The sequence below is a fragment of the Tamandua tetradactyla genome, chromosome 13 (assembly GCF_023851605.1).
Source record: "Tamandua tetradactyla isolate mTamTet1 chromosome 13, mTamTet1.pri, whole genome shotgun sequence".
NCBI lineage: Eukaryota > Metazoa > Chordata > Mammalia > Pilosa > Myrmecophagidae > Tamandua > Tamandua tetradactyla.
Genome location: NC_135339.1, coordinates 60,835,706 through 60,863,632, shown reverse-complemented (window position 1 = coordinate 60,863,632; position 27,927 = coordinate 60,835,706). Strand labels below are relative to the sequence as shown.

The window sequence follows — 27,927 nt, the reverse complement described above, 5'->3', positions numbered from 1 at the left end:
ACTATGGATAAATCTCACATGTAAGAGTGCACGGTGCATGATTCCATTTCCATGAATTTCCAAAATGGGCAAAACTAATCTCTGCTGTTAGAAGCCAGGATAGAGAGTACCCTTGGGGACAATGGTAAAGGCAAAAAAAAAAGGGAACATGATGGGACTTCGGCAGGGAGCTAGGGCGGTTTCTTCCTCTTGATGCTGGTTGCATGGGCGTGTTCAGTTTATGAAGATTCATGAGCTGTGCAATTAAAAAGATATTTTCTGCATGTATCTCACACTTCAATAAAAAGTTTTCTAAACGCCCTTGTGGAAAACTTTGCTGCCGTTAATCTGCTAACTTCAGTTTAGGTAACAACAGCAAAATGGCGTCCCATGGAGGCATCTGCGTTTTTGAGATAAATGCTCCCTCCCCAGGCGCTGCTCCACAACTGCCTACAGAGGCCTCTGGACTCGCCACCAAACCCCAGCCAGCACGTCCTACCTTGGCGCTGCACGCTGGGACTGGCTCCACGTGCAGGTGGCCGTCCTCAGGATGGCGCGGCCCCTCAGGTTTGGGCAGACCAGCAGAGGGTTGGCCAGGCGCCCCCGCGGCTGGCCTGTCGCTCCCTCTCCGGCGGGCTCCGACTACTTGGCCCCGAGGCACCTGCTCGTCTCCCGCGTCCTGAGGATCCTGTCGCTTCGCGCGGGGCCAGGCCAGTGGACAGCACTGAGCTCTGGCCACTCACAGGACAATTCGCTGTCCTTTCAGGACTCAGACCCTTCGAGTTGGAGGAAGGCGCGCGGGAAGTTCCCTCTGGGGCGCTGAACCAAGAACGGTAGAAGAGGACTTGAGCCCATCAGCCTCCTGCCGGTGCAGTTCGGTAGGGAGGCGCCCGCCCACCCAGCCCCACCTCTGCCACAGAAATCCGGCTCCGGGTGGCTCTGGCTGAACCACTAAGCACGGGACCTCGCAACTGAGAAGCTCTGCGGGGACTAGCCCTTCTAATCCTTTCCTCCCTGCAACCATTGTGCTAGAAGGGCTCGCGGCTCCACCTGAAATGTCCTTTTACCTTTCCCTTCAGTCGAACTCCTATCATTCAACCTCCCAAACCCGCAGGCCCCACAGGCTTGTCTCCTGCCTGGAGCTCACGTGTGGCCACTCTGCCCTTGTCTGTGGCGACCGCGTTCCCCGCGGTGTTGGGGTTCTAAATCCTTCGGTCTGCCCCGCTGCCCACGGGGATGGGCTTCTCAGTATAAGCAGCTTCCAGCATAGGCTTTGTCATACAGCTCAGCAGAGTATGCGCGCTGGACCTTATGCTGCTTTTACGTGGATCATCTCAACTGATTCTCAAACACACAGTGGTTAGTACATGTGTGTTTATGTATGTGGAAATGCACTGAGCTGTACACTTAATATTAGTGCATTTTCCTGTATGTAAAAAAAAAAAAAATGGACAGAGGCCCTATAAAGCATACCCATTTTAGAGAGGAGGGAAACGAGGTTCAGGGCGTCCTAGCCTATTCAGGGTCTCCGCCCCTGGTGGTGTGGTGCCGAGGTTAGAATGGAGGCAGACTGAATCCAGAGTCCAGTCTCTTAACACTCAAGGTCAGTCTCTGCAGGAAAAAACAACTTGGCTCTCTAGAATCTATCCCACCTCCCCACTAGTGTTGCCCGCCCACCTCTTGAGCCCAGTGTAGCAACATTCACTGGGTTGGGAGAGGCTTATTCATTCGGGTTCAGGGAAGCAAGGAGGGTATGAGGCTGACATGACTTCGGAAATCATCTACTTTATTTTCCTCTGTCTTAAAGCTCAGAAATCAGGGCCCAGAGGAATCACTTAATTGACCAGCTCAAAATCTCATGGGCCAGTCATTAGTTGTTCCACCTGGATCTTATGAGTCCTCTTGGTTCGTAGAAGGAACTAGTGAAGCAGCAGTTTGGGCCTGGGTGGAGAGTGCGGGGTGGGGTGGGGTTGAGGAGGAGTGTATTTTCTCCCAGGATGCAAAGTCAAGAAAGAGGTTCCCTGCTGGTCCAAAGTGTTAGCCTCCTAACACCTCCAGGAAGGAGCCCTATGGAAATCCTTCAGGAGTGATGGGAGCTATTTATACTAGGAGCCTGCAGGCTTTCAGGTAGGGATGTGCCTAACCCTGACTGGCTTTAAGTATCTTAAGACACACAAAAAACATGCAGAAGCCAATTCATAGAACCTTTCCTGTATGAAGGTTGCATATCTGTTTTTCACAACAGGAGGGAATATAAAGTGAAGAAAGACTAAGGCAGGGCTGGCGGAGAGGAAACTGGCCAAAGAAGATGGGGGTGGGGCACTGGGGGCATCCGGAGGCTGCGGTCCAGCAGGATATGAACTGAATTGTAGAAAAAGAAGTTGCTTAATTAGAAACCCCCCAGGAGAAGCGCGGGCCGCTGCTCCGGGATGCTGGGGGCTCCTAGAGCTCTCCGCTGAAATACCAAATGGGCACTTGCAGAGCATCGGACCTGGTCTTGCTCAACTACCATTTTCCGCAACTAGTGAATGTATTGTAGATTGAAATGGGTCCCAGATGCAGGTCTCAGATTTATCTCATACACTCCAGCTTTCCACCCCCATCCCACCCCAGTTTTCCATCCCCACTCCCCATCTTTGTGTCCTGGCATCAAGGTGGTCATCTAGTTCTCCGCCTTCTTTCCTAGGGTTTGAGCTGTAGAGTCAGGGGCATCGTCTCCGTGGAGGCATCGGGGTAACGAAGGAGGGTCCTTAGCTGGGATCTGGGCAGGTTTGCAAGTCTCCCGCCAGCAATTCCAGGTGTTCTGGCCAGGTCCCTATGAGCTCCTTGTCTCATGAGCTCCTACTGGGGCTGTGACACAGAGGGAAAAGATGCCAACCTGGCCCTTCACGCATCACATGGAGGGAAAGAGACAAAGAAATCTTTGCAGGATACCATGTAGTGATATTGGAAAGTACCTAAGATTCTGATGGCACAAAGAGAGAGCAATCACCTCCACTTGGTTGGTTCAGAAGATTGGCCTTGAAAGAGGAGAAAGAGTTCGCCAGAAAGATAAGGGTGGAAGGACATTCCAGACTGAGGGATGGCATGTGCAAAGGCATGGGGGCTTGACACAACAAAGTGCTGTTTGGACTGACTTCCTTTTTGTCACTCGGGCATCTGCTTAAAGGTAATCTCCTTATCGTGGCCATTTCTGACCACCTGTTCCAAAAGGTACCCCACTTTCGGCACTTGGTTCAATTTCCTTTGGATAATTTGTCTAATTTCTTTTATATCTGTTGTTTGTCCTTCTCCCCCACCCCACCCCACACACATACTCACACTCCTGGGAGGGGGGGAGCTCCATGACCCTATGATGCTGTATTTTTCATCATCCCCATGAGTTAACAATGCTGTTTTTTTACCATCCCCAGCATCCAGAACAGTGCACGTGAATACACAGTAGGTGGGTCAGTAAACATTGTTGAATGAATGAAAGTAGTTATTTATCGCTACAAGCAAGCGGGGAACCAGTTCCCTCCCCAGTCCTTAGCCTAAGCAACCCACTGGAAGATGGTGCCTTTAGAGGAGGGGGACCGCTAGGAAGGGGGAGTTGGGGCGCCACGGTGGTGGCGACTGTGGTGAGAGGCAGTGTCCCAGCAAAAGGGTGGCGGCAGACAAGAGAACCGGAGACAAGGAGCTGAGCGATCCGCAGCCTGATGCACTAATCCACGCTCGGCTCCGGGGTCTTTCTACCGCCGGAGAGGCAAAAGGACGGAGAGTCTTTGCCTCCTAGGCGCCGCCTCTCCAGCTCCCGCTAGGCCCTTTTGGAAGCATCCAAGCCGCATCCTGGGCGGTCAGCGGGCTTCGGAGGGCTCCCTCGCTTTCCTCCCTCTCTGCCTCCCCTCCTCTTCTTTCTTCCTCCTCCTCCTCGTCTTCACAGGTCCCCAGCCCGGAGGCCTCGCCGCAGCCCGGCAGCCCCCGCCCCCTTCTGTAAGGGTGAAATTGCTAAACTTGTAGCAATAATGACCCTGCATTCAGGCTGCCGACTCCCGCTGAACGTCTCCGCGCCTGGCCCGCCCGGCCTAATCAGTGCGCCCCTCCCTGCTGCCCGCTCAGCCCCCGTCTCCCCCACCCCGACCCCCTCCGCCCCCTCCTCCAGCGCACAAAAAGTGGGGAACAAAACCCCCGCGCATTTCTCCGTCCCTCTGTTGAGCAGACTGCTACACAAAGCCCCCGCTCTGAGAAGCAATGGGGAGCTCGGGGGGGACGTCAATCCCGACGCGCTGGGGTTTTTGTTCGCGCAGGGGACCTAGCCTTCCTACCACACCTTTTGTTCGGGACTCCAATAAAAAGCCATTCTTTCCGCACCTTCCCGGCCCGGAGCCGCCTTTCAGCGAGGCCCGGCCCCACAATGGCGCAGCGCTCTGAGGCCTCCCCATTCACCCGCCTTGGCACGCTCACAATCGGCCGTGTGGCAGCACAGGCCTCGCGCAGGCATTCTCCGCAAGTGACAAGGAGCCGTATAAAGCCGCGGCCGCCGGGGGAGAAGGGAGGGCGGCCCAGGGGGAGAGCGCGGCCGCGGCGGGGCGCACGCAGTGTCCCCGGGCGCGCCGGGAGCTCCGGTGGCCGCTGAGGAAGAAGCGGCCTGCGCCGCCCGCCGCTTGGCCTGGGAGTGATGTTTCCTTTTCCCTGGAGACCCTCGAGGTAGGGCAGAGTCTGAGCCTTGATCTAAGGCAGGCCCAGGCATCTGGCCCAAGCATCTGGGGGGTAAAATCGAGGGTGATTACAAAGCCGTAGAACTCAAAAAGCCCTGAGTCTTCGACCTGTCCTGTCCAGAAAAAAGTGAAGAAATTAACGAACAAGTCCATGGTGAGAGACCAGCCTTGCAGCCTGGGGCCAGGCCAGGGGGATACCAGGCCTGCGACTGCCCAGAAAGGACAGCTTTCTCTGTACACCGTTTCCTTCCAGTCTTGTTTAAATGATCCCTTCTTTAAAAAAATTAAAAAATAATCTGTAGCCGAGTTTGGAAATATTGCACCTTATTTATTGACTCCTGTAGTGTATGGCAGCGGGTGTGTACACGGCGTGTGGATATAGTTACATATATATAATGTGCTGAATACAAATATGAAACAGAAAGGAAACCCGATAACGCCTCCGGCTGGCCACCAGGTCCGGGATTTGTTCAGCTCTCCCAACTTCTGACCTCACTCCGCTGGTTTTCCTTGTAGGGGACTGGAAATCTGCGAGACCCGACCCCCAAATTCTACGCCCCGCGAATGTCCAGGAATTAGGGCCGAGGTGTCTGCTGCAGAGAGGAAGCGTTTGGGAACCAAAAATCGACTGTGGCGTGGCGCTCCGAGCCCACAAACGGGGTAGAGAGTCGTCGGGGCCTGGGGCTACGACCCTCACTTTTCTCTCCTTCAGGCTTTGTTGTCCTTCGTTTCCCCGCCAACGTTTCGCGGAGGCCACGGGAAAGCCGCGGGAGAGAAGCCCTTTTCGCTCCGAGAGAACCAAAGGCAGCTAGAGACCCAGCCGCCGCACCCGCCATGGGGTTAGGGTCGAGGCCACCGTCCTCTCCCGCACCCAGCCAGTGTTTCTGCCTAACAGACAGTTCTGGCTGCGGGATCGAGGCATCCTTCCAGCCCTGGAACCCCCTCACCCAGGGCAGGGATGAGCTGCGCTCTGGAACCCCGGGGTGCGAGACTTTTTTTTTTTTAACGAGGGGACCTGGCCCTCAGGTCCGGTCTTTACTGCACTTCAGTCCCACGGTGCCGGGCTGCGGTGGGGGCCGCCCTCCGCGTGACCCGCCGCGTAACTACCAGGCCCGGATCCCCTGCAAGGTGCCCTGCGCACACGCGGCCCCGGCCGCAGCGCCCTGGTGCAGCGGCTGCGCGCCACCACCACCAAAGCCGCCCAGGTTGCTCACGTTCACAAAAGGGCCGCCTGCGGTCGCACTGCAGGGGGGCTGCATGGCCGCGGCCGCCGCAGAGGCCCCACCGCCGCTGCCGCCGCCGCCTGCCGGGTATGTACAGCCGTAGCTGCCGCTGTAGGCTGCCGCAGCAGCGGCGGCGGCTGCAGCGGCGGCAGCCGCGGCCGCAGCGGAGTTCCCGTAGCCATAGGCGGGGAAGCTGTTGTACGAGTAGGTGCCGGCGCCCACGCTGTATGGCGCACCGTAGGCCTGAGCGCTCGGCGTGACGCACGGTTTGCCATCCCGCACCAGCACTGGCACCGCCACGCGGCGCGGCGGGGGCGGCGGGGGCGCGTGCGCGCTCAGCTCCAGGGATTTGTCCTGCCGTTGTCTCTTGCACTTGTACCGGCGATTCTGGAACCAGATCTTCACTTGTGTCGACGTGAGCTTCAGGCTGCTGGCGAGGTGCTCGCGCTCGGGCGCCGACAGGTACCGCTGCTGCTTGAACCTGCGCTCTAGCTCGAAGACCTGCGCTTGCGAGAAGAGGACCCGGGGCTTCCGGCGGCTGCGCGGCTTGGGCCTCTCGCTCTCTTCAGTGGATTTGCAGTCCCCAGCTGCCTCCAGAGGTTTCTTCAGGAGACAGCTTTCTGCAGAAGAAGCAAAACAACATGTTCCTTAGTCATTCCCGGCCTTACTGAGGCTCTGACCCCCAAGCGCCGTGGCCCTTTTTGGTTGCTGCGCAGAGCGTGTAGTAGTAAATGCCTGGACCTTTTTGAAAGTATGTGGCTCCTGACACCGTGGACCCCCTTCTCTACAGCCGGGACACTCTCAGAACACCCTCGGCGGCCAGAGATGCGTTCGGCGGGGGAAGGATGGTTAGTAGGCGTTTATTTAGAATTCGAGCTTCTGCGAAGAAATCACCCTATTTTAAATGTACGGTTCAATATGTTAATGACTGTTTTCGGGATTTAAGTTTATGACTATATAACTACAGTATTTGTAAACTCATTTGCTTTCCACTCCGCCATGGATGATTCAAGGTGTGAGGCGTATTGGTATTTGGGACCAATGTGTATGGGTTGCGCGAAAGTTTTGTTGCTGGGAAACGTCTGAGCATATGAGACTTCATACCCACAGTTAAATGGGTGCGTGACGATGTCTCAGTTACCTTGGAAAGAAAAGGCGTTTAAATGACTGTTTTAGACATTTGCTTGTCGATTTTAGGGTCGGGAGCTGTCAGAGGGTAGGCCTTGGCTTCCACGACATCAAATCGACTCTTGGAGCGAGCAATTCTTTGATTCTGTCCCCTCGGAAACACATTGCCTGGGGGCTTTACTTAGTTATCCGATCCACCTCCCCAATTCGCCTCCTGTCTGTTGTGAGCGTCGGGGGTCACCGCCTAAGTTAGGCGCCTTTTCTATTCTGCCGCAGTCTCGGACACAAAAGCAAAACGTTACGAATTTTCAAAAAAGGCTGGCGCTTCAGGGGTCTGAATGCTACGGTCGCGCAAAATGGTCTATGTTCCCACGCCCTCTCAAACCACCTCCTCCCTCTCTGCCGCGTGCAGTGGGTGCGAGGGCGCTCAGCTTCAAGCCAAGAAAGTGAGGAAACCACCCAGGTGGTCTCGACCAAAGTCCCTACTCACTTCTGACGCTGGGGAAACAAACTGATTGGAGAGACGTCTCAGAGAAGAGGGGGCTTCTGCCCTGCACCCTAGAGAACTCATGGTCGAGGGAAAGTGTTAAGGGTTCCGTTTCCTTCCCCCTCTAATTCTTGGGGAAAACAAAATAATGTGAGTTGTCAGAACCCAGCGGCTTGAGTCCCTGTGGCTTACCAGCATTAAGGCAGCAATAACCTCCCCTTCCCTTGGGGCTGCCTTGCCTCCCTCCTCTGGGGGAGTACTTGTTGGGATCACCTCGTCTTTCGCCCTCTACTCCGGCTTCCTTGCTGGTACCTGTGCTTTTTTCGGAGCTGTAGTTGACCAGGGTGGAGGCAGGGCTCCAGCCAAAGGCCATACGGGCAGGCAGCAGTGCTGACAAGGTTTATGGGCAGTTTGCGGGTACTCTGCCATTGCTCCCGATGTGCGGATGCGTTTCCTTCCCCCCACTACTCACTTTGGCTCTGGTCCCTCACGACCTCGGACTCCTCTTCAAGTTCCTTGGGCCCGCTGCACGAGTCTCGCAGGACTGCGTGGACATAGCTCCGGGGACAGAGCCCCGACTCCCCCTGGACGTCGGCTGCAGCTAGAGAGTTCAAATAAGACAGTTTCTCTCCCACTTCTTCCTCGTCGTCCTCTCCTCCGTCAGAAAATTGTGCCCCCTCGGCAACGGCCAGCATGCAGGGCGCCGAGTGGAAGTGGTGCTCTAAGTCTGCCTGCAAGTGCGCGCCGTGGAAGTGCTGCTGCTGCTGCTCCAGATTCAAAATGTCTTTGACTGAGAAAGGGGTGGAGGTGACCGGGCTTGGTAACATCATCAGGGCCACTTAATTGTCCAGCCCAAATACTCAATAAATCCCGGCGGGGGTGGGGATGCAGCGCGGCGGCTCCAGCTCTCCTCCTGGATTTCGCCGCTGCTGAAGAGTAGGATTTTTGACAGACGCAGTCCCGCTCCAGTCTAAATCGCCTCCATTGGCCCGGACCTGGGGGTCTGGGTTTTGTTACGGCCTCTGCAAGGACTGGGGCTGGGGCCGTGAAGCCTCTGTCCGGGGGCTGTGCGTCACTTCGGGGGGCGGGTCCCTGGCCCCGGCCTCCTTCTCCATTGGCTCCAGCTCGTGTGAGCCACGCCCCTGTTTGCACCCGGTGGGATGTTGCGGCGCTACGAGTGATAGACCAGGACTAGGACAGAGTCGCGAAGTACAAGGCGCTGCAAACGACGCTGCACGCACCCGGTAACCGCATCACCGACTCCTCCTCCGCTGGGCAGCACCTTCCCAGCCTGGGCCAGTTCTGGGAGTCTCACTACCTTCGATCCAATGCCCAGGAAAGATGCTCTAGGAGGGTGGTTTTTCCAGTTGCTGCGAGGGCAGGAAAACTCCTGACTTGTAAAAATACTGGGTGTTGGATCCACAAGGAGCTGGAGTGTTTGTATCGATGGATCGGCGAAGTGTCCGTTCCCGCCTAATATTGTCTCTAACTCAAGCTGTTCCCTCCACTCGGAACGTGTTTCCCGCCCGTGTCTACACGAGTAGAAAGTTGTTCTCCGAGGTTCTTTCCAAATACTACCTCCTCTAAGGAAGCGCTCTCTGATCACTCCGCCGGAAGTCATCTCTCCCATCTCCGAACTTGTCACGCATGTTAGCAAAGGACATTCGTGTCCCTTATCACTTCCCATCTAATTCTCACGCGGACTGTGAGCCCCTTGAGGGCAAATTCCCGGCTGAATTTTCCCCTGTGGCCCCTGCAGCCGCCATGCTGAGCAGGCGCGTGAGCGATGGGAAGCTGGAGTTATTTGTCCCATAGGCCTTGGTGGGAATCCTGGCCTAGTCTGTGTATGCTGTTGGGCGTTTCTAAGCCTCAGATTCCTCGTCTATAAAAATGAGACGTAACACGGTCTTCAGGGTTATTGCCGGGGTTAAATGAAGCGAACGTTATCTGGAGCTTTAATGCGAGGCCCAGTACGTCTTAAGTGCTCAACGTGTTACCCACCGCTGTTCTGCCTAAAGGATCAAGTAGGGTTTGTTGACTGCATTGGTGTGATATGGCCGGTGTGCTGCACACACTGGGTGGCTTCAAACCGGTCTTGAGAGCAGGAATCTGAGCGGGAATGCTCAGAGCAGGGGGCCCAGCCACGGCGGCAGTCTTTTCTGCCCATTCAAATCCGGCGCCTGGGGTCTAGGCCTTGATTTTCCGAGATCCCTTTCTGACATCTCCAACCCACACACCTTTTGGCGCCCTCGTGCGGCCCTGGTTGTTTTCTGGGCAATTCTACGGGGTTCTCCAGAGATTGTGGAAATTCCCGACTGGCAGAGACCACCTCCCAGTGCAATGAGCGTCCACCCGCCACCGTGCCTAGCCCACTGAGGGACAGCGAGCCCTGTTGTGAGGTCGGCAGAAAGACCCGTGCACAGCGCAGATCTGTGCACCGTCTTTGAAAGTGGCGCCCCTCATCCGGCCCCAGCCGGTCCCAGCTTTTTTTGGCGCCCAGAACCGAAGAGCTCGGGAAGACCGGCTTTACAACGCGGAAGTGCTGGTGGAAGAAGCAGCGAGGATGGACGACGATCCCGGGTGGTGGCAGATACCAGGAGGGAATAGGGGCAGGGGTGGGAGGCTTCCATGCGGGGGCCCGCAACGGCGGGAGGAGTGGGGTGCAGAAGGCCGAGGAAAGGAAAAACAGCCAGTCGGGGTGGAGGCGGGGAGAGGCGGGGCTGTCTAGGAAGGGAGCGGAAATGGTGCGGGGAGTCGGCCCCTGGGGCTGCCAGGGGGAGCTGGGATGAGGCGCGGGCCACGTGCGCTTGGTAGTACTTAGAGTGGCGTCGGCCCGTGGGCGGTGGGGAGAGACCCTGCAGGGGCAGAGCCTGGCGCTGGGACCACCACCCTGCAGCCACAGGGGCACTCGGGGCCTCTCTCCTTTAAATCTTGAGATTAATGACACCCCAGGCGGAGGCCAGCGCTTCCAAACCAGGTCGTGGGTCTGCAAAGGGAAGAATGCGCCTGGTTTTGCAGAGGATCCCGAGAGCTCGGGCTCAAGATCCGGAGAGAGGCGGGGGTGAGTGAGCCACGCTGTGGAGTGGAGAGACCCTGAGTGTGGGGGCGTCACGGAGGCTCCGCTCCAGCCCTGCTCCCCCTTTTAGGGCAAGACAGTCGTGTGGAAATGATTCTGTTCCCTCTGGTCCCCAATTTTCTTTCGTCTCTGGGTAATTTCCTTTGTATTAATTTCCAAGATTCGGAAAAAGGAAGTCACAAGCTATCGAAACTGTCTTTCTCTAGCTTTCCACCGCAATCTCATTTCTCCTTGCTACGTTCTCTTTCTAAGCGACGCTTTACTTCTGGGTCTCCCTTAAACCATCTTAGAACGGCGGGGGGGACAGAGCGCCCCTAGGTCGCAGGGGCCACCGGGGCACGCCCACACCCGGTGCAGTTGGCGGAACCCCACAAGGTAGCCCTCTACTTGCGCACATAGAATCCTGTCGCCGCCCTACTGCAGGCTCACGGGTCCCCCTCTCCTCCAAATCCCTCCACCACCACTACCCTGCCAGGTACCCTTGGGCCTGGCCTTAGTTATTCTCTAAAGCGCACCCAGGCCAGGTTTCGCCTTAGTGTACCGCGGGCAAGCCCCCTTATTCACCCGCAGTTCAGACCGGGTGGGCTGGAAGTTCCACTGCGAGAACCTGGAGTGCGGGGGCCCCAGGAGAGATTCTGCGCCTTGTCCTCCCTTTAATATTCCCATACCCCCGACCTGGGCAAGGCTGATCCAGCGCCCCTGGGCCTTCCAACCACTAGCGCGTTCCTAGGATTTATCTTATCGCCCAGAGAAAGTGATCGTTCGAGTCGTCTCTGGGTGCCATTTCTGGGTCGTTCTGATTCCCTTTGGTCGATGTGGTTTCACCCGCAGCGGGGCTTCCCAGCAGGGATCTTCGCCAGTGTAGTTCAGTCCAGGCGGCCTCCCTTGCCAGCGTCCGCAGCCTGCAGCCCCGAAACCCGAGGGCTTGTGCGCCGCCAGCCGCGCACCGCTGTCGGGGAGGAAAATAAGGAGTCCGAGTTGCGCCACCGCGGCAGTTGATTCGCGGGAAACACTTAGCAGAATGTGGAACCTGGTTCTGAAGAGTATCCAGTTACGCTCGCGTCCCGGGGCATTTGCTTTTTCTTGTTTGAAATGGGAATCTTTGAAATCTAGCTGTGCTCGGCTAGTAATAGCTTTTCGTTTCAGACCGTTTAGCTAATTACTGTCAGATGGAGTAAATATAATTGCATCCATGGCAGAGTTTGATTTTATTTTAACCGAGTGTATCTGCCTCAGCACGGTTCTTGTCACATTACACACTTATGCACCCTCCTCCCCATAGGTTACATTATGTAAATAAACAGGTAAAATCATGGCAAATTCCGTGAGGGGGAAATATCCTATACAGATACATAAACGATAAATAAAATTATTATACCTTTCTTTGAGGAAACGCCATGCGCTAACCATTACAATACATGCATTATCAAATTTGATGATTCCTCAAAAACTGTAAAGCATTCAAATAAATTATTATTCTTTGAACCATTAATTAATATACAAGTAAATGTAGGCAAATACTCCATATTTGAGTTATATATGCCACTGCTTATGTCTTTACCTCCCAACTTTTTAAATAGCCACTTATTTTGTAACCAAGGCCATAAAAATGTTGAAAGTTTCTGACTTTCTAATCTAAATGTAGCACCATAATCAGAAAGGTGATTTTCTGTTAAAGGATGAAAGAACATCCTGCCATGAACTCAGCTGGCCAAAACTATATAACATTTCAGGTAAAATTTTTAATCTTTTTTACAGCCCTCTTATAAAATTTATTTCCAATGACATCTTACAGAAAGAAAGAAAGAAATTAAGAAAGAAAAGATTTTTTTTAACCACAGCTCTAAATAGATTTTTAAAATTTTTGTTCTTGGTAGTCTTTGTATGCATTTGTTTTTGGTTTTTAGGACTATTGGAAAGCTATCCAAAAGTTTTTATTTTTGTAGGCAATAGTGTTTTAATTGTGAGAAGATGACTACATTTTCTACTTAAAAAAATATATCAACCCGGCAGGTCAATCCCCCAAAGCATTAAACCTTTCTAGTTTCTTGATCATTGTGGTAATTTTCTAAGGCAGAGTCTAAAATGGCATTTTGAGTATTTTAACTTGTTGCATGTATTTATATAAATATCAAATATTTCTACATTTTGTCTGGAATTAAATTTCCTAAATAACTCACCACTTCTCTTTCCCGGGAGAAAATCAGTCTATATTCAGTAATGCTATAGTTCTTTGTAAATTACAACTCGTTGCTGAGAATGTGAGTTTCGATTTCTCCGGGAGAGGACCTTCCACGTCTATCTATGTGTATGTGCCCCGCTCCAAAATTTTTTAAAGATTAAAAATGTAAACACAGCTCTCCTCGCCAAAACGGTTCTATTCCACCAACAAACGCACAGGTCAGAAAGATTAACTGTATCTTTGTCGAATAAAAATCAATTAATTATTTTTTCTCCAACAAAAATGCCTAAATACAGGGCGCCTGTATATAGATACTTATTTGCACTATTTGTGTGCACTATTTGGTCGTGCAATGAGCACTGTTAACTTGGGCATTAAATTGGAATTTTGAATACATTCTTAATCTTTTTTTCAGTGTGTTTAACTTCCGGTGCGAAATTTCAATGTCTCTAGACTTTATAAAATATAATCTGACTTCAGAAAAGCGGCTGCTATCTTTGGCGAATTAATTCACTAACAATAGTGTTTATCAAGCGCCCGCCTGCTCTGCGCGGGTTGCTGAGCACCGTGGCGGGGCGGGGGAGGAAGGGGGGGTTAGAAATGCGGTGATCAAATTCCAAGAAGCAGAGATTCTTCCTATCTCTTCATGGCAGATCTTCTCAGCCCCTCCTGGTCTCAACCGCAAGTCGGCTCTGTGGGATTTTGGCCTCCTCGGAGGTAGAAATCCTTCCCCACATCTTCCTGCGGGATCACGTGGGGACGAATACCTTCTAACGATCTTTCTTACTTGGAAAGAAACATTTATCGCCGTCGGTTGCTTTACGCCTTAGTTCTACGCTGCATCAAGGACAGCTATTCCCGAGGTGCGGCGCGACCTCTGCTCAGCCAGCGGGCTGCCAGGTCTCAGGGCCTGACTCCCGGAACCTCAAGGGAGGTTACCACTGCCCGGGCGACAGTCCCTGGCTCGCCTGATCCTAGCGGGTAGTGGAGCGATGGGGCCGTGTGCGGCTTGCCTCGATTAGAACCGGCCAGGGACCGGACGCGGAGAGGACCCAGGTCCCAGGTGGACGCGGCGCACGGGCGCGCAGAGCCACGGGGAACGGAAGGCGTGACGTCCAACGCAGCGCCGCGGGACCTCGCAGCCTCGCTCTGCAAAGACATCCAGGTGTCGAGGCTGGAGGTCGGGGGTTCGGCGGCCTAGAGACGGCGGGAGTTGTAAGGACTGCAGGCCTCATCTTGCCCTGCCCCCCACCAGCAGCGCGTCTCCAAGCCGGAGCTTTTGGGGCCTGGAGTGCCGGGTTTTCTTCCTACCATGTCTTTCTCCAGCTGCGGGCCAAGAGTCGGGGGCCCTAACGAGAAGAGCCGGGAAGACCTGTCGGCCCACGGGGGCTTTGAACCTGCCCATGGGTTCCCGTACTCTTCTTACCCACCCTGCAGTCCCGCCGTTCCGGGGAAAGGTCTTTCCTGCCTCCTCTCGCTCACCGCTTCAGGAGACCCAGTAGGATTCTAGGACTCAGAACTTCCTCCTAGCACCCCTCCTCTTTCCTCTTTCAGCCCCGTCCTTTTTCAAAGGGCCCCTCTCTTACCTCCACTCCCCACCCATTTTCTTCTCCTTTCTCCCCTTTTCTTCACCACCCTTCCCCCACTTTCTTTCTTTCTCATCTCCTCCTGGTCTCCCTCAGCTTCTTCACTCATCGTGTCTTCACTCCTACACACCAGATTCCATCTTCCTCCTTTTCTCACAACCCTCCCCTCCCCCAGTCTTATTTCATCCCCCTCCCCTTTTATGTTTTTCCTTTCTCTTCATCCCTCCACTCTGATGCTCTCGTGGTGTATTCTCCCTGGACCCTGTAGATATTTAAGGTGGAAGGACTTCCCGGTGCAACACTGGAGGGTTGGATAGCTGGGATCAGACTCATTGAGTAAGTCCCACTCTAGAGCCTTGACCCCCTGTCCCCACTCCACCCCGAGCTTCTCAGGGGCTGCTAATGAAAATGCTCAAGCACCTCTGCATGTGAAAGGGACTATCCTCTGGACCCTGCTCCAGCTCCCAAAGTCTCTCATACTTTCCATCTCCAGCAGCCTCTACCATGGCCTGGCCACCTTGGAGCTCCAGGCAGCAGTCTTGGCTGCCTTCCCCATGGAAATCCCCGCTCCAGGCAGATCCTGAGGAGCCTCTGTTTCCTTCTATTGTGGTGATCTGAAGAGGAGTGGAATGAGGGGGTGAACAGGAGGCCTGGGCATCAGACATCCCTTGAGAATGGATGGGTGTAGGGTGGGGTCTGAGAGCAGAGCCAATTCCACACCCGGACCACCACCATGCATAAGCCAGAGCAGACTGACCATGACCTTCCCTTTAATTTCTTTCCCACCAGCACCTTTTAGATTGGGGGACAGTTTGGCCTTGAGATCACCTTAGCTGGCAAGTACTTCAGAAATTGCCTTAAAGTGCAGGGGAGAGGAGAGAGTATTCCTGGCTTCTCACGCTAGCCAGCAGGGCAAGGCCCGAGCACTCTGTAGCTGATCAGGACCTTACCACAGTCTCTTACCCTCTCGCTTGCTGCTGGGTATCAGTGGTGCCAGCAAGTCACTGGCTTCCTGGGAGGAGACTCCCCTGTGTCATGGGCTACCCTCTTACTTCTCATCTGCAAACATATTTCCTGAAGCAGGGGCAGTTGCATCACCATGAAAATACGGGTGTGAAACACGAATTCCCACCATATGGATGTGAACTGGACGCACGTGTTTCTATGGCTGTGTTTTTCCCCTTGATGGAAGAGGATGGTGCTTTCCCATGTGAACGTATTAAAGTGTGCCTATGTGGGTGGGCCTCGGGGAGAAGGTGCTCAGGACTCCTAATGGTTTCAGACTCCATCAGAGTTCTGCTCTTTCATAATGTGTGGTCAGAATAGAAGGGCTGGGTTGATACTCATTCTGAATCTCACCCCACCTCCCTATTCCCCACCACAATAATGTGAATTACTGGAATGAAATGAAATTTGGGGGCAAAATGTTTATATGATCCAAGAAGAACATTAGCCTCCATGGCTATCAGAAGCACTTATTTCCATAAGGCAATTTATAGGATCTTTACGATTAATCTTACACAAAGCACCTGTCCAAGTTGCAAAAAAGAGGGAATGGATTTATTAACAGGGATGTGATGGCTGCGTGTGTTCTTGAAAGTAAAAGTAATAAAACTGCATTGAAATTGTTTTGCAATTCCGACTTTTAAAAACTCTATCTCCCTCAGTATAGTAGAGAGGATGGCCTATGTGCACGCCTGTGTACTTATTGTGCACCCCCATGTACTTATTGTGCCCCCCCAAACTGAATGGGTCCTATGTGGACACTTCCCTGGACTAGTGTGTGTACATGAATGGATGTACACAAACCTTGTAAGCATGAGTGTAAGGATTGGCACATGTGACAGTCTACCTGCAGGGAGAATGCAGAGTGAGGATGCCGGTCTTGGGTGAGGTCCAGGGAAGATGTGCATTTCTCTAAGTCATCAACACACCTCTGCCTGGGTTTTAGGTTAGGCCTGAGCACTGACCCTGGAGTCCTCCAGACCTCGATTGGGAACCTGGTCTTGCCACCTTTTAGTCTTATGACCTTGAGCCAGTTCTTCAACCCCCATTAAGTGGCAGTTTTTTCCTCCTATAAAATGAGATAATAATAGTGGGGAATTTATAGGCCTTAAGGATTAAAGAAATGATGTAAAAAAAGAGCCTACAGAGCTCTGGGCACAGAGAAGCCTTCAGTAAATGTTCTCTGCGATGGTGGCTGGGGGTGGGTGTGAGGGGTGGTTGTTAGGTGTGAGGAGGGAGACGCTGAACCTCTTCTGTGAGCACAGAGATCAAGGAGTGGGATTCCCGGGCACACCTTTACCCCAGTTGGAAAAAAAATAATCAATCAAATCTCATACTTTCTTGTCCCCAAATAAGGAGGCTTTATCCTTGGAGTTTTATTCTATTTTTTGCATGGGCAGGCACCGGGAATCGAACCTGGGTTTCCGGCATGGCAGGCGAGAAGTCTGCCTGCTGAGCAACCATAGCCCACCTTCATCCTTGGAATTTTAGGTAATCATTCCAGAGCCACTAACAACCCCCTCTTGTGTCCTCTCTACCAGTTTCTCATCCTTGGTAATCGCCGCAAAAAGTCCCGCACCCTGACCCAACTTCTTGCTCCCACAAATGCATCATTTTTAACTGCTGTAAACAAATCCCCGAAGTCGCATGTCATTGTTATCGTGTTTAGATAAAGATCTGACCAATTGGTGTCCGCGCTGGAATGCAAATAAATCAGGGGCTCCAGACTGAGTAGGACCCTTTCCCTCCCCCGGCGTCCACACCTATTCCGTACTCGATTCCTTCTTGCGTCCTTCCACATGGGTTTGGGCAAGAATGTTTGGCCTTCGGATTCATGGGTTTTCTCTTTTCTCCGCTTGGCCCGTGCCCTGCTGCGTGACTTCTGGCAGCTCACCCTGTCTCTCTGAGCCTGTTTCTTTTTTTTTTATAAAGAGGGCTTAGTGATAACTCCTCTCAGTCATGGGAGTGAATGGAGGTGATAGTGGAAATAATAGCACTGACTACAGCAATAATACTATACTATTTAGTGACCATAAAGATAATTTCAGCCACCATTTATGGCTTGCCTACAAGCACCTTGAGGTAAAGTGGTTAAAATTGTCCCTCCCTCAATTCCCCCATAAGCTGGGAGACCCATGAACAAGCGACCTCTTCCTTCCTAGAGTTGGAAGAATTAACGGATCCATGGATATGAAGCCAGTTTGGCATGTTGTGAACACGTGGTCAATGTCTGCCATTTTCATCATTTGGGTTTCTTGCAACAGCTCTTGAATTTGGCTCCATTTTAACCATTTTAACAGAGGAAGAAACTGAGGTTCAGAGAGGTGTTAAAGATCCTTGCTTTGCACACTCAGCTTACCCAAGGCTGTTAAAGATCCTTGCTTTGCACACTCAGCTTCCTCTCCAGCTTCCTCTCCCACTCCTTCCCCTCCCTTGGGCAGCCCCAGCCAGTTACCAGGAGGCACCACCACACAGGATTGCCTGCTCAGGCACTGTTCTTTCTGCTTCTGCGAATTCCTGCTAGGTACTTGACAGCCCCCAACCCCCAATTTTTCTGCAGCACCCAGGCTGTGGTTAACAGCCCCAGAGGAATGTGCCCTGGTGACAGGATTGACTGGAAGCTGCATTGAAGAAAAACACAGAGGGGAGGTGGGTGGAGTCACCCTGAGCTCCCTCCCTTCCTTTCTTCTCCCCTAAGAGCGTCCCCTCTAAGCTGCATGCCAATCCCCCCTCCTCCCAGTGTCTTCTTCCCTTTCTCTTCAGTCTGAGCCACTCCTTGACCCTGACTTTTGAAGCGCCCACCATGGAGTTGATATGAATCGTGAAACTTCCCACCAGTGAACAAAGCCTTCCATATGCGTGATCTCTTCCTAATGTTATAATCCCACAAGACAAGAGACAGGTAACTTCTTCCCATTTTAGAGCCATGGAAATCGAGGCCTACAGAAATGAAATCAAGGCCTGCAGAAATGAAATGACTTGTCCAAGGTCATACAGCAAGAGTCCCAGTCCCTTGGGCTGGCAAGAACATCCTGTCTCAGCCAGAGTCCAGGGACCAGGACTCCATAGCAGTTGCCCCCTAAACAGCCCTTCCCAAGTCTATTGCTTCCCCACCCCACCCCCAGCAGAGCCTCTGATCCGGAAGCCTTGCTTGTCTCCTCCCGGACCCTTGAATCCTTGTTCTAGGAAGAGCCTCTGCGGCCCCAAACTCAAAGCAGGGCTCTCTTAGACCTCTGGAAGCCAGGCAGGCCCACGACTCTCTCGTCCCTGGGAGCAGGCTTCAGGGCTCCGGGCTGCCTGGCTCCTCTCCTTCCGTGTTCGACCTCTCAGAACACTCTGCCCACACCCTCTGGGGAAATAAGAACTTCCCACTGCAAACAAAACCACTACAGCCCAGGGAGGCCGGGGACGCCCTGGAGCCTGGCTCCAGTCGTCGGAAACCGGCACGTAGAAATCTGCACAAGCTCTTCTACCGCGGTTTGTGCGGTGCGCTTCCTGGAGCAGAGGTGTGGGTTCAAATCCTGTCTCCATTCTTTCTGTCCCGGAGAATTCCTTACACTTCTCCAAGCCCTGCTTTTCTGATTTGTAAAATTGGGACTACTGAAAGTACCTTCCACAACGTTCTCTGAGGATTAAAAGAGAATACCTCTGGGAAACACTTTAGCGCAGCGCCTGGCACAATAAACCCTCAGTAAATGTTAGTTTATTATTACTAGCCCCGGGACAAGTGGAGACCGACTCTTAGTGTGTCTGGGTGTGAGCTCTGGATCCCCGTGAGCATCGGGCCTGCGGGTGGGGCGGTGTCGCGGGAAGGCTGTGACTGCATGCACAGGTGCCAGGGGTTTTTCGAGCCGAGCGGGGCTAGCCGCGAATTTCGCTGGTTTGGGGCGGGCTGGGGCGGTCAGGCGGTGGCCGCGACGTGCGCGTGGGTCTCGAGCCGTGCGCGTGTTGCGGTCTTTGCGTGCCAGGAGCCGGGTCTTCCTGACGCGCCTGCGACGCCCTCACCTTCGCTGGATTTAGATTTCGGCCGCGACGAGGACCTTGGGTTTACCTGATGGATGCGTGGCGTCTACGCTGTGTACACAAACCCGAACGAGACCGGAGTGTCGGGTGCTCGGCCTTTGGCTCATCGAACAATTTGTGCTACTAATGGTTATTTTATTTATATCGTTAGAATTGTTCCCCCCCTTCCCCTCCCCGGTCTGTTTACATCAACGTCTGGCCGTCCCGGCCGCAGTGTTTGGACAGGGGATTACACTAATGGATGGCTTGCTGGGAGGGGGAAGGTAGCGCGGCTGGAACTGGGGCTCCGGGACGCCACAAGGGGTGGGCTTGCAGGGAAGAGGGAACAGGCCCCTCTGGGGCCCGACCTCTGATCCAAAGAGGGAAGGAAACGTGTCTGCCCGCGATAGGAAGCCTAGGTCTCTGGTGGGGATGGGGCTGGCCGTGGCTGTTCCGGGGGGCCCCTAGCCCTCTGCTCGCAAGGCCGATTCCAAACTCGAGGTCATTCCGCTTGGGTGCGCACATGTCAACACGTAAACAAACCCGCAGCTACCAGGATGGCGGCCGCTTTGATTTCCCTTGTTGGTAGCGGCCAGTTTAGAGCCTCGGCCTCCAAATCCCGATTATGGTTGAGCCCCGGGCGCCTGACGGCCGGCTAGGTTAGAGGCGCCTTCAAAGGGCGGCCGCCCGGCGAGCTCCAGGTTCCCCTGGGGGGTGCCGCGGCATCCAGCCCGTGGGACGCACTGGGACGGCCAACGCGCGCCGTGGCACAGTGTAAAGGCCTCCATCTGGCAACGTGCAAATTGTTCGCCCGCCGGTGCTGAGGGCCGTAGGAGGGCTGAGGGGATCTTGGCAGCGCTCAGCTTGCAACTTCTAGGTTTGGGAGCCCTGGTTTTGGAGCGAAGCGTCGGTAAACCTAACCATACCGCGAAGGCTGAGGCATAAACACAGCCAACATTTTGTGGGCATTTTCTGTGTGCCAGACACCATGCTGAGCGGTTTTACTCCCCACAGCAATCCTAGATACTATTATGATCCTCACTTTTCAGAAGAGGAAACAGGAGGCTCGAGTAACTCGGGCAAGATCTCACAGCTAGTAAGTGGAAGGGCCAGAACTCGTAGACTTTCCACGAGCCTACAGAACTAGCTCGCTGCTCCTCAACTTTTTTTTTGTTTGTTTTTGAGAGGTTGTGGTGCCTGTGGTGCATGGTCCAAATCGAACAGGGTCTCCGGCATGGAAGGCGAGCATGCTACCACTGAACCACCTGTGTAACCTCTCCTCAACTTTTTGAGGTTGGAAGACTCGTTTGGGAATTCGATGTAAGCTCCCTGGAGAGAATGAGCATGGGCGTGGGCAACCCGTCAGCCAGTAATTCCAGGAGCTTCAGGGAATACTCTCGGCCCAACCACGGACCGCTGGTTGGTAACTAGCATTACAGACTGCACAAATCTGTCAATTTTGAACACAGATTAGGAGGGTAGTATGTGCACACACATTCGTTTTTACAACTGAAGATTCCTGAAGCTCAGAGGGTAAAGTCACTTGTTGGAGATTACAGTGCGTAAATGTGGGGTTGGGATCCAGCCTTGGACTCCAGAATCTTCTCCAGTACCACTTCTCCAATCTCCCAAGACCCTGAAGTTCTCCCTTTCCTTCCATCTTGGCTCCCTTTCTCCCCTTCGGTGGGAGGACGTGGGCCAGCCCTTCGGAGGCTCAGGGTGTTATTTGGATGTGTTCGACTGGCGGGGGCGCAGCGCCAAGCCCCGCTGCCCTGTGCCCCGCAGGCCGCGCTGCCAGGACGCGCGCTCCGGCGGACGGTTTATCTAAAGACAACTTCTGTTTCTCGTTGGCTGTCGGGAGTTGCCCTGCAGCCGGCAATGAAAAATGCGCCTTTTCCCGAGACTCTGGTGCTGATGATTTATGTGGGAACCGTCCTCGCCCGCGAGGCCTGGGCTGCTCAAACCTCCGCCCTAAAGGGGGAGGGCGGCCTGGAAGAGAACCTGTTGCCCCCACCCTTGCAGCGCCCGCTTTACGGCAGGCGCTGTTCCCACCCTCAGGACATTTCGCAGCCGCTCCCCCAAGAAGCTGAGCGCTTTATCGCGGTAAAGTAAACACCATTATCCCAGGTCCATTAACACGGAGGTTTCGGCGTTGTAAATAGACTGCGAGAGAAGAGGAGCCCCCGCGAACTCCCTTGTAAAACGGCGAAGGTTCTCCAAGATTTATGGCCCCCGATTGGCCCCCTAACTTTCTAAGGAATCCCAATCTTGGCCAAAGCCAGAAGGTGGGGCATTTCCCCAGTCTGGAAATTCCGCCCTGACTGTTAGGACTGCGGTAGCGAGTCGTCAGGACGCGTCTGGCCTAGTCACTAATTTTCTTTAAGTCACAAGTCCAGGAATACTGATCCCTTTACCGGATGTGGAGACAGATAAACTCCGCAGCTCCCCAGGAGTTCTTAGCAAAGAGGAAACCAATGCAAAGAGTGCCTCCACTTCGGTCGCCGTAGCCATTTCCCAGGGGCCAGGATGCCCGTGTTCCAGGCTCCTTCCTCATTAGTAAGCTGGGTAGTCCCTTCAGTTGCTACATAGGAGTCTAAAAAGTGAACGGGACTTGCGATTGGTGGGCACTACCCAAATACCATGTGACCTCAGGCAGGTGGCCAGCTGCGATGGCCTTGTTTCTTTTGCTTCTCTTCCCAAAAGGATATGCCCACCCTGTTTATTCCTGGCCCAGTTTATAAATGAGAAATCAAGTAAGGATGATGATGCCAGCCTACAGAACGGTGGGCAGTCCCTAGCTCTCCATCTCTTTCTGAATTTCTATTTCTGATGGGTATTTAGTGATTCACCCTAGGAATTTTTTGCTCATATAGAATGTGGTTTTCTTAAACCGTCAATCAATATTTTCAACAAACAGTGGATTTTGACCTAGGAAGGGAGGTTCAGCTTGGGAAAACAAAGGGACAAGCCTTCCAGGCCAAAGGAAGAAGGTACAGAAGAACCCAGCTTCTCCTCACACTTTGCCAAGGTCATTTTCAGGACACAGTGCATGCCAAGAGGCTATGCCTCCTTTACCGCTGGGAAAGCTTTGGCAATCCATCACCTTTCAGAAGAGTGGCTTTTTTTGGAGGGGAAAGAGAAAAAAACAGGGAGCTGAAAAGTGACAGAAACTGCTTTTGGTTCTTTGATAGCTAGTTCTGTCTGGAGGAGAGTCTTTCAACTGTTTTTGTGCCTGGGACCCCTTATGCGGAAGCCTCTAACCCTCCTTTCACTGTTCATTTTAAATGCATAAAATAAAATATATAGGACGGGTGGATCAGTGGTAGAATGCTCACCTTACATGCAGGAGACCCAGGTTCGATTCCCCGACCATGCACCCCAAAATAAAAAATAATAAAATAATAATAATAAACATATATAGGGTTACAAAGGAAACTGATCAAACTATTTTATAAAATAGTGATACAGTAATATATGTGCTTCTTTATTAATCTATTAAATAACAAGATCTTGTGGCAGATCTAACAACCATAATTTCAAAGTAGTGATGAGTGTAAATGAGATTTCAAGATATCTTCAGCAACAGTAGTAATGTGCTATAACAATATCTGTGATTTCTGTTGGTGACAAAGTCACAGGTACTGCTAATACTATTGACTTTGCTACCCAAAAGTGAAGGAAGTGCTGTTTCAGTTTGAATAAATTAAAATAAAACATGTATTTTCTCCTTCAAGTTCATGGACCCACCGAATTTGATCCTTGGATTCTGTTGAATCACCAGCATCAGAATCTTCTAAGGTTTTTTTGTTAGAAGATCATAGACTCCTTTCTAATACCTATTGAGCAGACTGTGGATGGACCCAGGAAACTGCATTTCGAACTCAATCCTCAGAGAATTGTTTTCACACAAAGGTCTAAGAATTGCTGCCTCTAGATTAACTGATTAGCATCAGAACTTTGATTGGCTGGTGGGCAGGTGAAAGAAAGAGCTCCTTGGAGAACTGGGAGGTGGGGAAAGCTGGGATTTTGGGCAGGAGCTCTTTAGTGGAGATTGCTTTCAGGGGGTGTACATGAACTTGGGCACAGCTGGCTGCGACGTGGGAGAACATCAGGGAACATCTTTGTGAAGGGCCCCAAAGCGCTGGTAGTGGCTCTGAAAAAACTTCAGAAATCACCTGGTCTCCATCCCCATCTTGGTCCTCTATTTTAGAAGAAGAAGGCCATATGCTGAAGGCTGCATTGTTTTTGGCAGAGGTGGGTCTAAAGTCCACAACGCTGAAATGCAAGTTTAATTCTCACACTTGCTGATGGCTGAGTTCAGGGCGTAACCACATCATCAGTGGCAAGCCTACACGAAACTTCTCCATTGGCTTTGCTCACCGGCTCCCTTTTTCCTTTCAGGTGCTCCTGAGTTCCAAACTTCTTTACAAAGTCTTCCCACTATTTCAATTTTGGAGTTTTCATCCATCAATCTATTCATTCCTTGTCCTAGATGCTGTGGAACACACAGAAATGAGGAAAGAAGTGATCACTACCCTTAAAGAATTTTTTATTCCCTCTCTCATCACTACCCATCTTAACTAACCCTAATAATAATAAAAACTTTTTTGGCTAAGGCCAGATCCAAAGTCCACTTAAGTACTTAAGTACTTGCCTAAGGCCAAAGTGGTCTTATTGGAAGGGAAGAAGAAATTTTAGCATTTTGACTAATTATGGACCTGTCTTTTCTATTGTAAAAGGTAACTAGTCAGGCACAGCTTTGTTGCACACTATTATAATTTTAAAGTATTGAATGAAGTATTTGGAAGTATTCCTTACAAATGAAGGAAATGTACAAGGCACCATGCTAATTTAATTGAAAAGTCATAAAATTGCAACTATATTTAAGGCTACTACTTGTTTCAGCTACCATTGAATACACCTTCAAAATGTCTAGCAACATCTAGGAGGTGAGCATACACAAAAACAAAGAGCTATATCCACAGCTCAATACACAGCCCCCCACTACATAGCCTAAGAAAACTATACCAAATTATTCAGAAAGTTTCTTAGAGTCTGTTACTGAACCCACCCTTCCTGAAAAAGCACAAAAATATATATACACAAAAAATATATATATGCACAAAAATGTCTACTTCCCCACTTGAAGTTCCATCCTTGCTTTCTCAAGAAAAATGAGGCAAAGTAAATAATGCTGTCCCTTTTAATTCCAGGTAGTGCAAAGATTAGTCTTTAAAACTATTTTTTCCCTGAAACTTCTAAATCTTATGAGTATATAAATACCTGTTGTAGTAGAATTACTCCAGTTTTCAACAAAGAAGACAGAAGGGGACAATTCTTTAATATCCAACTTTATTCTGTTAGGATTCCTTAATGCTTGAATTATTGAGTAAAGGACAACATGTCAGGGAGAATATGCATTAGGGTTACTGAGAGGAAGTAGGACCAGTGGGAGGGTTCCTGAGCTGGGAATCATGAGTACTAACTCTTCTTCTGGTGCCGGTCTCCCTCTGAGCTTTTAGTCCCAGGAAGTTTGGTGGCCATTTGACCTTTAGAGGTATACTTTATAGGTACATCACTTCAGAGGCTTTTCACATCTCAAAACATAGTCATCACTTCAAACCAAATATATACAAGCATAGAAAAAGTTATGATAGGTCATATGCACACCAAGAAGTTTATAGCATTTATCTCTGGGTAGACTTCAAAAATTATTTTTATCTTTCTGAATATGTGCATTTTCTAGGCTTTTTTTTTTTTTAGTTTTCCCACAATGAACATATACTACTTGTGTAAAAAAATTAAAGTATCATTTAAAAAGAGAAAGGTGTAAGATATACTGAACATGATATTTAAGGAGAGGTATGAAACTGTTGGCCCCAGGTCAAGAAGAGATTATAATTGACACACAGAGTAAATACAGTTCTAACTAATACATTTTCATCTGGGCATGAGCTTCGCTGTAGGAGCATTATTAACCTTACTTTGTATTCTCATATGTGTCTTTGTAAGGGTATTGGGTCATGCTCTCACAAATACAGCGACTGTAAAGAATTCAGAACTTAATAAAAACATGGAAAGTTCTAAGGAAATAGGGCCTAGAATCAAGATCTTGTGACTTGGGCAAATGGAATGGATTTCAGTTTTCTCTTTGGTAAAATGGACATAGTAATGCCTATTTCATAAGCTTTTGGGAGGAAAAGGTAAGATAATGTGTGATAAAAGCACTTTGTAAACTCTAAGTCACTATACTATGTGTGTAGTTCTGATTGGTTTTTGGAGCTACATAGACCTGTATTCTAAGTGTGGCATGAACCATTTATTTGCTGTTTGTATAAGTTTTCAACTTTCTGAGTTTTCTTATTCATAAAATGGGACTAATAACACCTGTTGCTCTGGATCATTGTTCTAAGATTTAAATGAGATTATTGTATGTAGAAGAGTGTCTGCCACATCATAAAGCAGTCTGGAGTCATTCATAGGCTGTCAGCATTGAGATGGCAAGGGACTATGTTCTCTTTATCTTTGTGTTCTTGGAATGCAGCCAAGAGTACTGCACATAGTATGCTTTTAATCTTTAGTTGAATGAATGACTAAGCAAGTGTCATATATGCTTCACCATGCACAGAGTAAGGTATGCTTAGGCAAAGTCCTCATTGGCCAAGCAGAGCTGCTCCTGGATCCATTTCAATTTCAGCTTCACCCCAGTGGGCTCACTCTATTCACCCCTATCTTTGGAGGAAGATGGGTTATGGGATACTCAAAGAGTCACTACTAGCAAAGAGCTCCCAGCATATGGCCTAGGAAGAAGATAAAAGTTTCTAGATCAGCATTCATCAGTCAAGCAATCAATCAACAAATGTTTATTGAGGTATTATTATGTGCCTGGTACTGTTCCAGGTGTTGGGGATTCAGCAGTAAGCAAGACAAACAAGATTTCTCTCCTCTGTCTCTTTTGGCAGTGCAGAGAGGGACTCCATGGGTTTCTGTTTCTTTATATTGTTTTCCTTTTGAGATGAATGGGTTGAGGATCTGAAGTTGCAGCCAAAGGAACTTGTTGCAGTGACTAGTCTGGGAAGGAGGTCTCAGTTTGAGAAACTCAAAGATAAATAAAAGACTGGAGAATCAAGCATAAAGTAGTCATATGTATAAGTCAGTAAAGACACATTTGACAGAGACAGAAAGAGAATGTGTGTGAATTAGTTTTCTATTGCTGCCATAATGAATTACCACCAAATGTAGTGGCTTAAAACAATAAAATTTATTATCTTACACTTCTGTAGGTCTGAAGTCTGATGTGGGTCTCAATGAACTGAAATCAAGATGTCAGCAGGGCTCTGTTACTTTCTGGAGGTTCCAGGGGGGAGTTTGCTTCCTTGCTTTTTCCGGCTTCTAGAGGCTGCCTGCATTTCTTGGCTAGTGGCTCCCTGTCTCCATCTTCAAAGGCAGATCATATCCTTTTCGTGCTTCCATCTCTCTGGTTCTCTCTCTGACTGTTCCTCAGTAGTCACATCTCTCAACGACTACAGCCAGGGAAGGTTCTCCACTTTTTTTTTTTGCATGGGCAGGTGCTGGGAATCAAACCCGGGACTCTGGCATGGCAGGTAAAAATTCTACCACTGAGCCACCATCGCACTGCCCAGTTCTCCCCTTTTAAGCAGTCATGTGATTAGGTTGGACCCACTTGGATAATCCAGCATAATCCCCCCATTTCAAAGTCTTTACCCTTCATCATGTGCAAAGTCCCTTTTGCCATGTAAGGTAACATATTCACAGTTCCAGCAATGAAGGCACAGACATCTTTGGGAACTATTATTTTGTTCTGCCTGAAAAAGAGAGAGAAAGAGCAAGGGAGACAGGGAGAAAGGGAGGGGGAGGGGGGAGGAGGGGAAGGAGAGAGAGAGAGATTGATTGATTGATTGAGAGAGAAACATTTGCCTAGTATCTTTCTTGGAAAGAATGGATTTCCAATAACTGAACAGTTAAGAATGCAGCTAAAAGTCTACATTTTCTAGTCAAGTACTTTTTACTCTTTGCTACATGTTTAGCAGCTGTAGACTCAAGGCACAGACCAGTGCTGTTAACTTCTGCCCTCTCTTTTCATCTAGGAGTCCCTGCTACGAGCTGTCTTTGAGTCTGCAGGAAGTCAACTCCTGTTAATTACATACTTTATCTTTGTCATATTTTCAGGTTTCCATCTGATGCCAGATGAGCCCCAGGCAAAGCTGTGGAATAGCTGAAGTTTGTCTTCGATACCTCCCTTGTTTTTACCTTACCATTAAACAGACCTTTCTGTTGAAAGCAGATGTACAGCTGTCTGAGAATATATATTTTTCTTTTTAAAGTATACATGTGGAAGAAGACTGATATCATTTTTTAGATGGTGAAATTATGAATTTCTTTCTTATTCTTCTTCTAAATGTTATCTAATAGTCTTTTGTACTTGTCAATAAAAGTGTATATTCACAAGTGTCAGCTATTTGATGGAGAATTAGTTTTGCAATATGGAGCTAAGAGTTGGAAATTAAGATTTAGGTTTTGTAGTTTCATTTCTCACGGACT

General features: G+C 50.7%; 1 protein-coding gene and 1 long non-coding RNA gene across 2 annotated transcripts; one reads left to right on the top strand and one right to left on the bottom strand.

The window, feature by feature from the left end:
- Positions 1–4,990: 4,990 nt before the first annotated feature.
- NKX2-3 (NK2 homeobox 3) lies at positions 4,991–8,531 on the bottom strand. Its single transcript, XM_077124402.1, has 2 exons — positions 7,987–8,531; positions 4,991–6,519 (listed from the first exon to the last, which is right to left on the bottom strand). The coding sequence occupies exons 1-2, from the start codon at positions 8,342–8,344 to the stop codon at positions 5,780–5,782; spliced, it is 1,098 nt and encodes a 365-aa protein (XP_076980517.1). The 5' UTR covers positions 8,345–8,531; the 3' UTR covers positions 4,991–5,779.
- Positions 8,532–10,281: 1,750 nt separating this feature from the next.
- Positions 10,282–27,666, top strand: LOC143654126 (uncharacterized). The gene is made up of 2 exons (XR_013161676.1): positions 10,282–10,575; positions 27,556–27,666. It is a non-coding gene; the product is annotated as an uncharacterized LOC143654126 (long non-coding RNA).
- Positions 27,667–27,927: the final 261 nt, after the last annotated feature.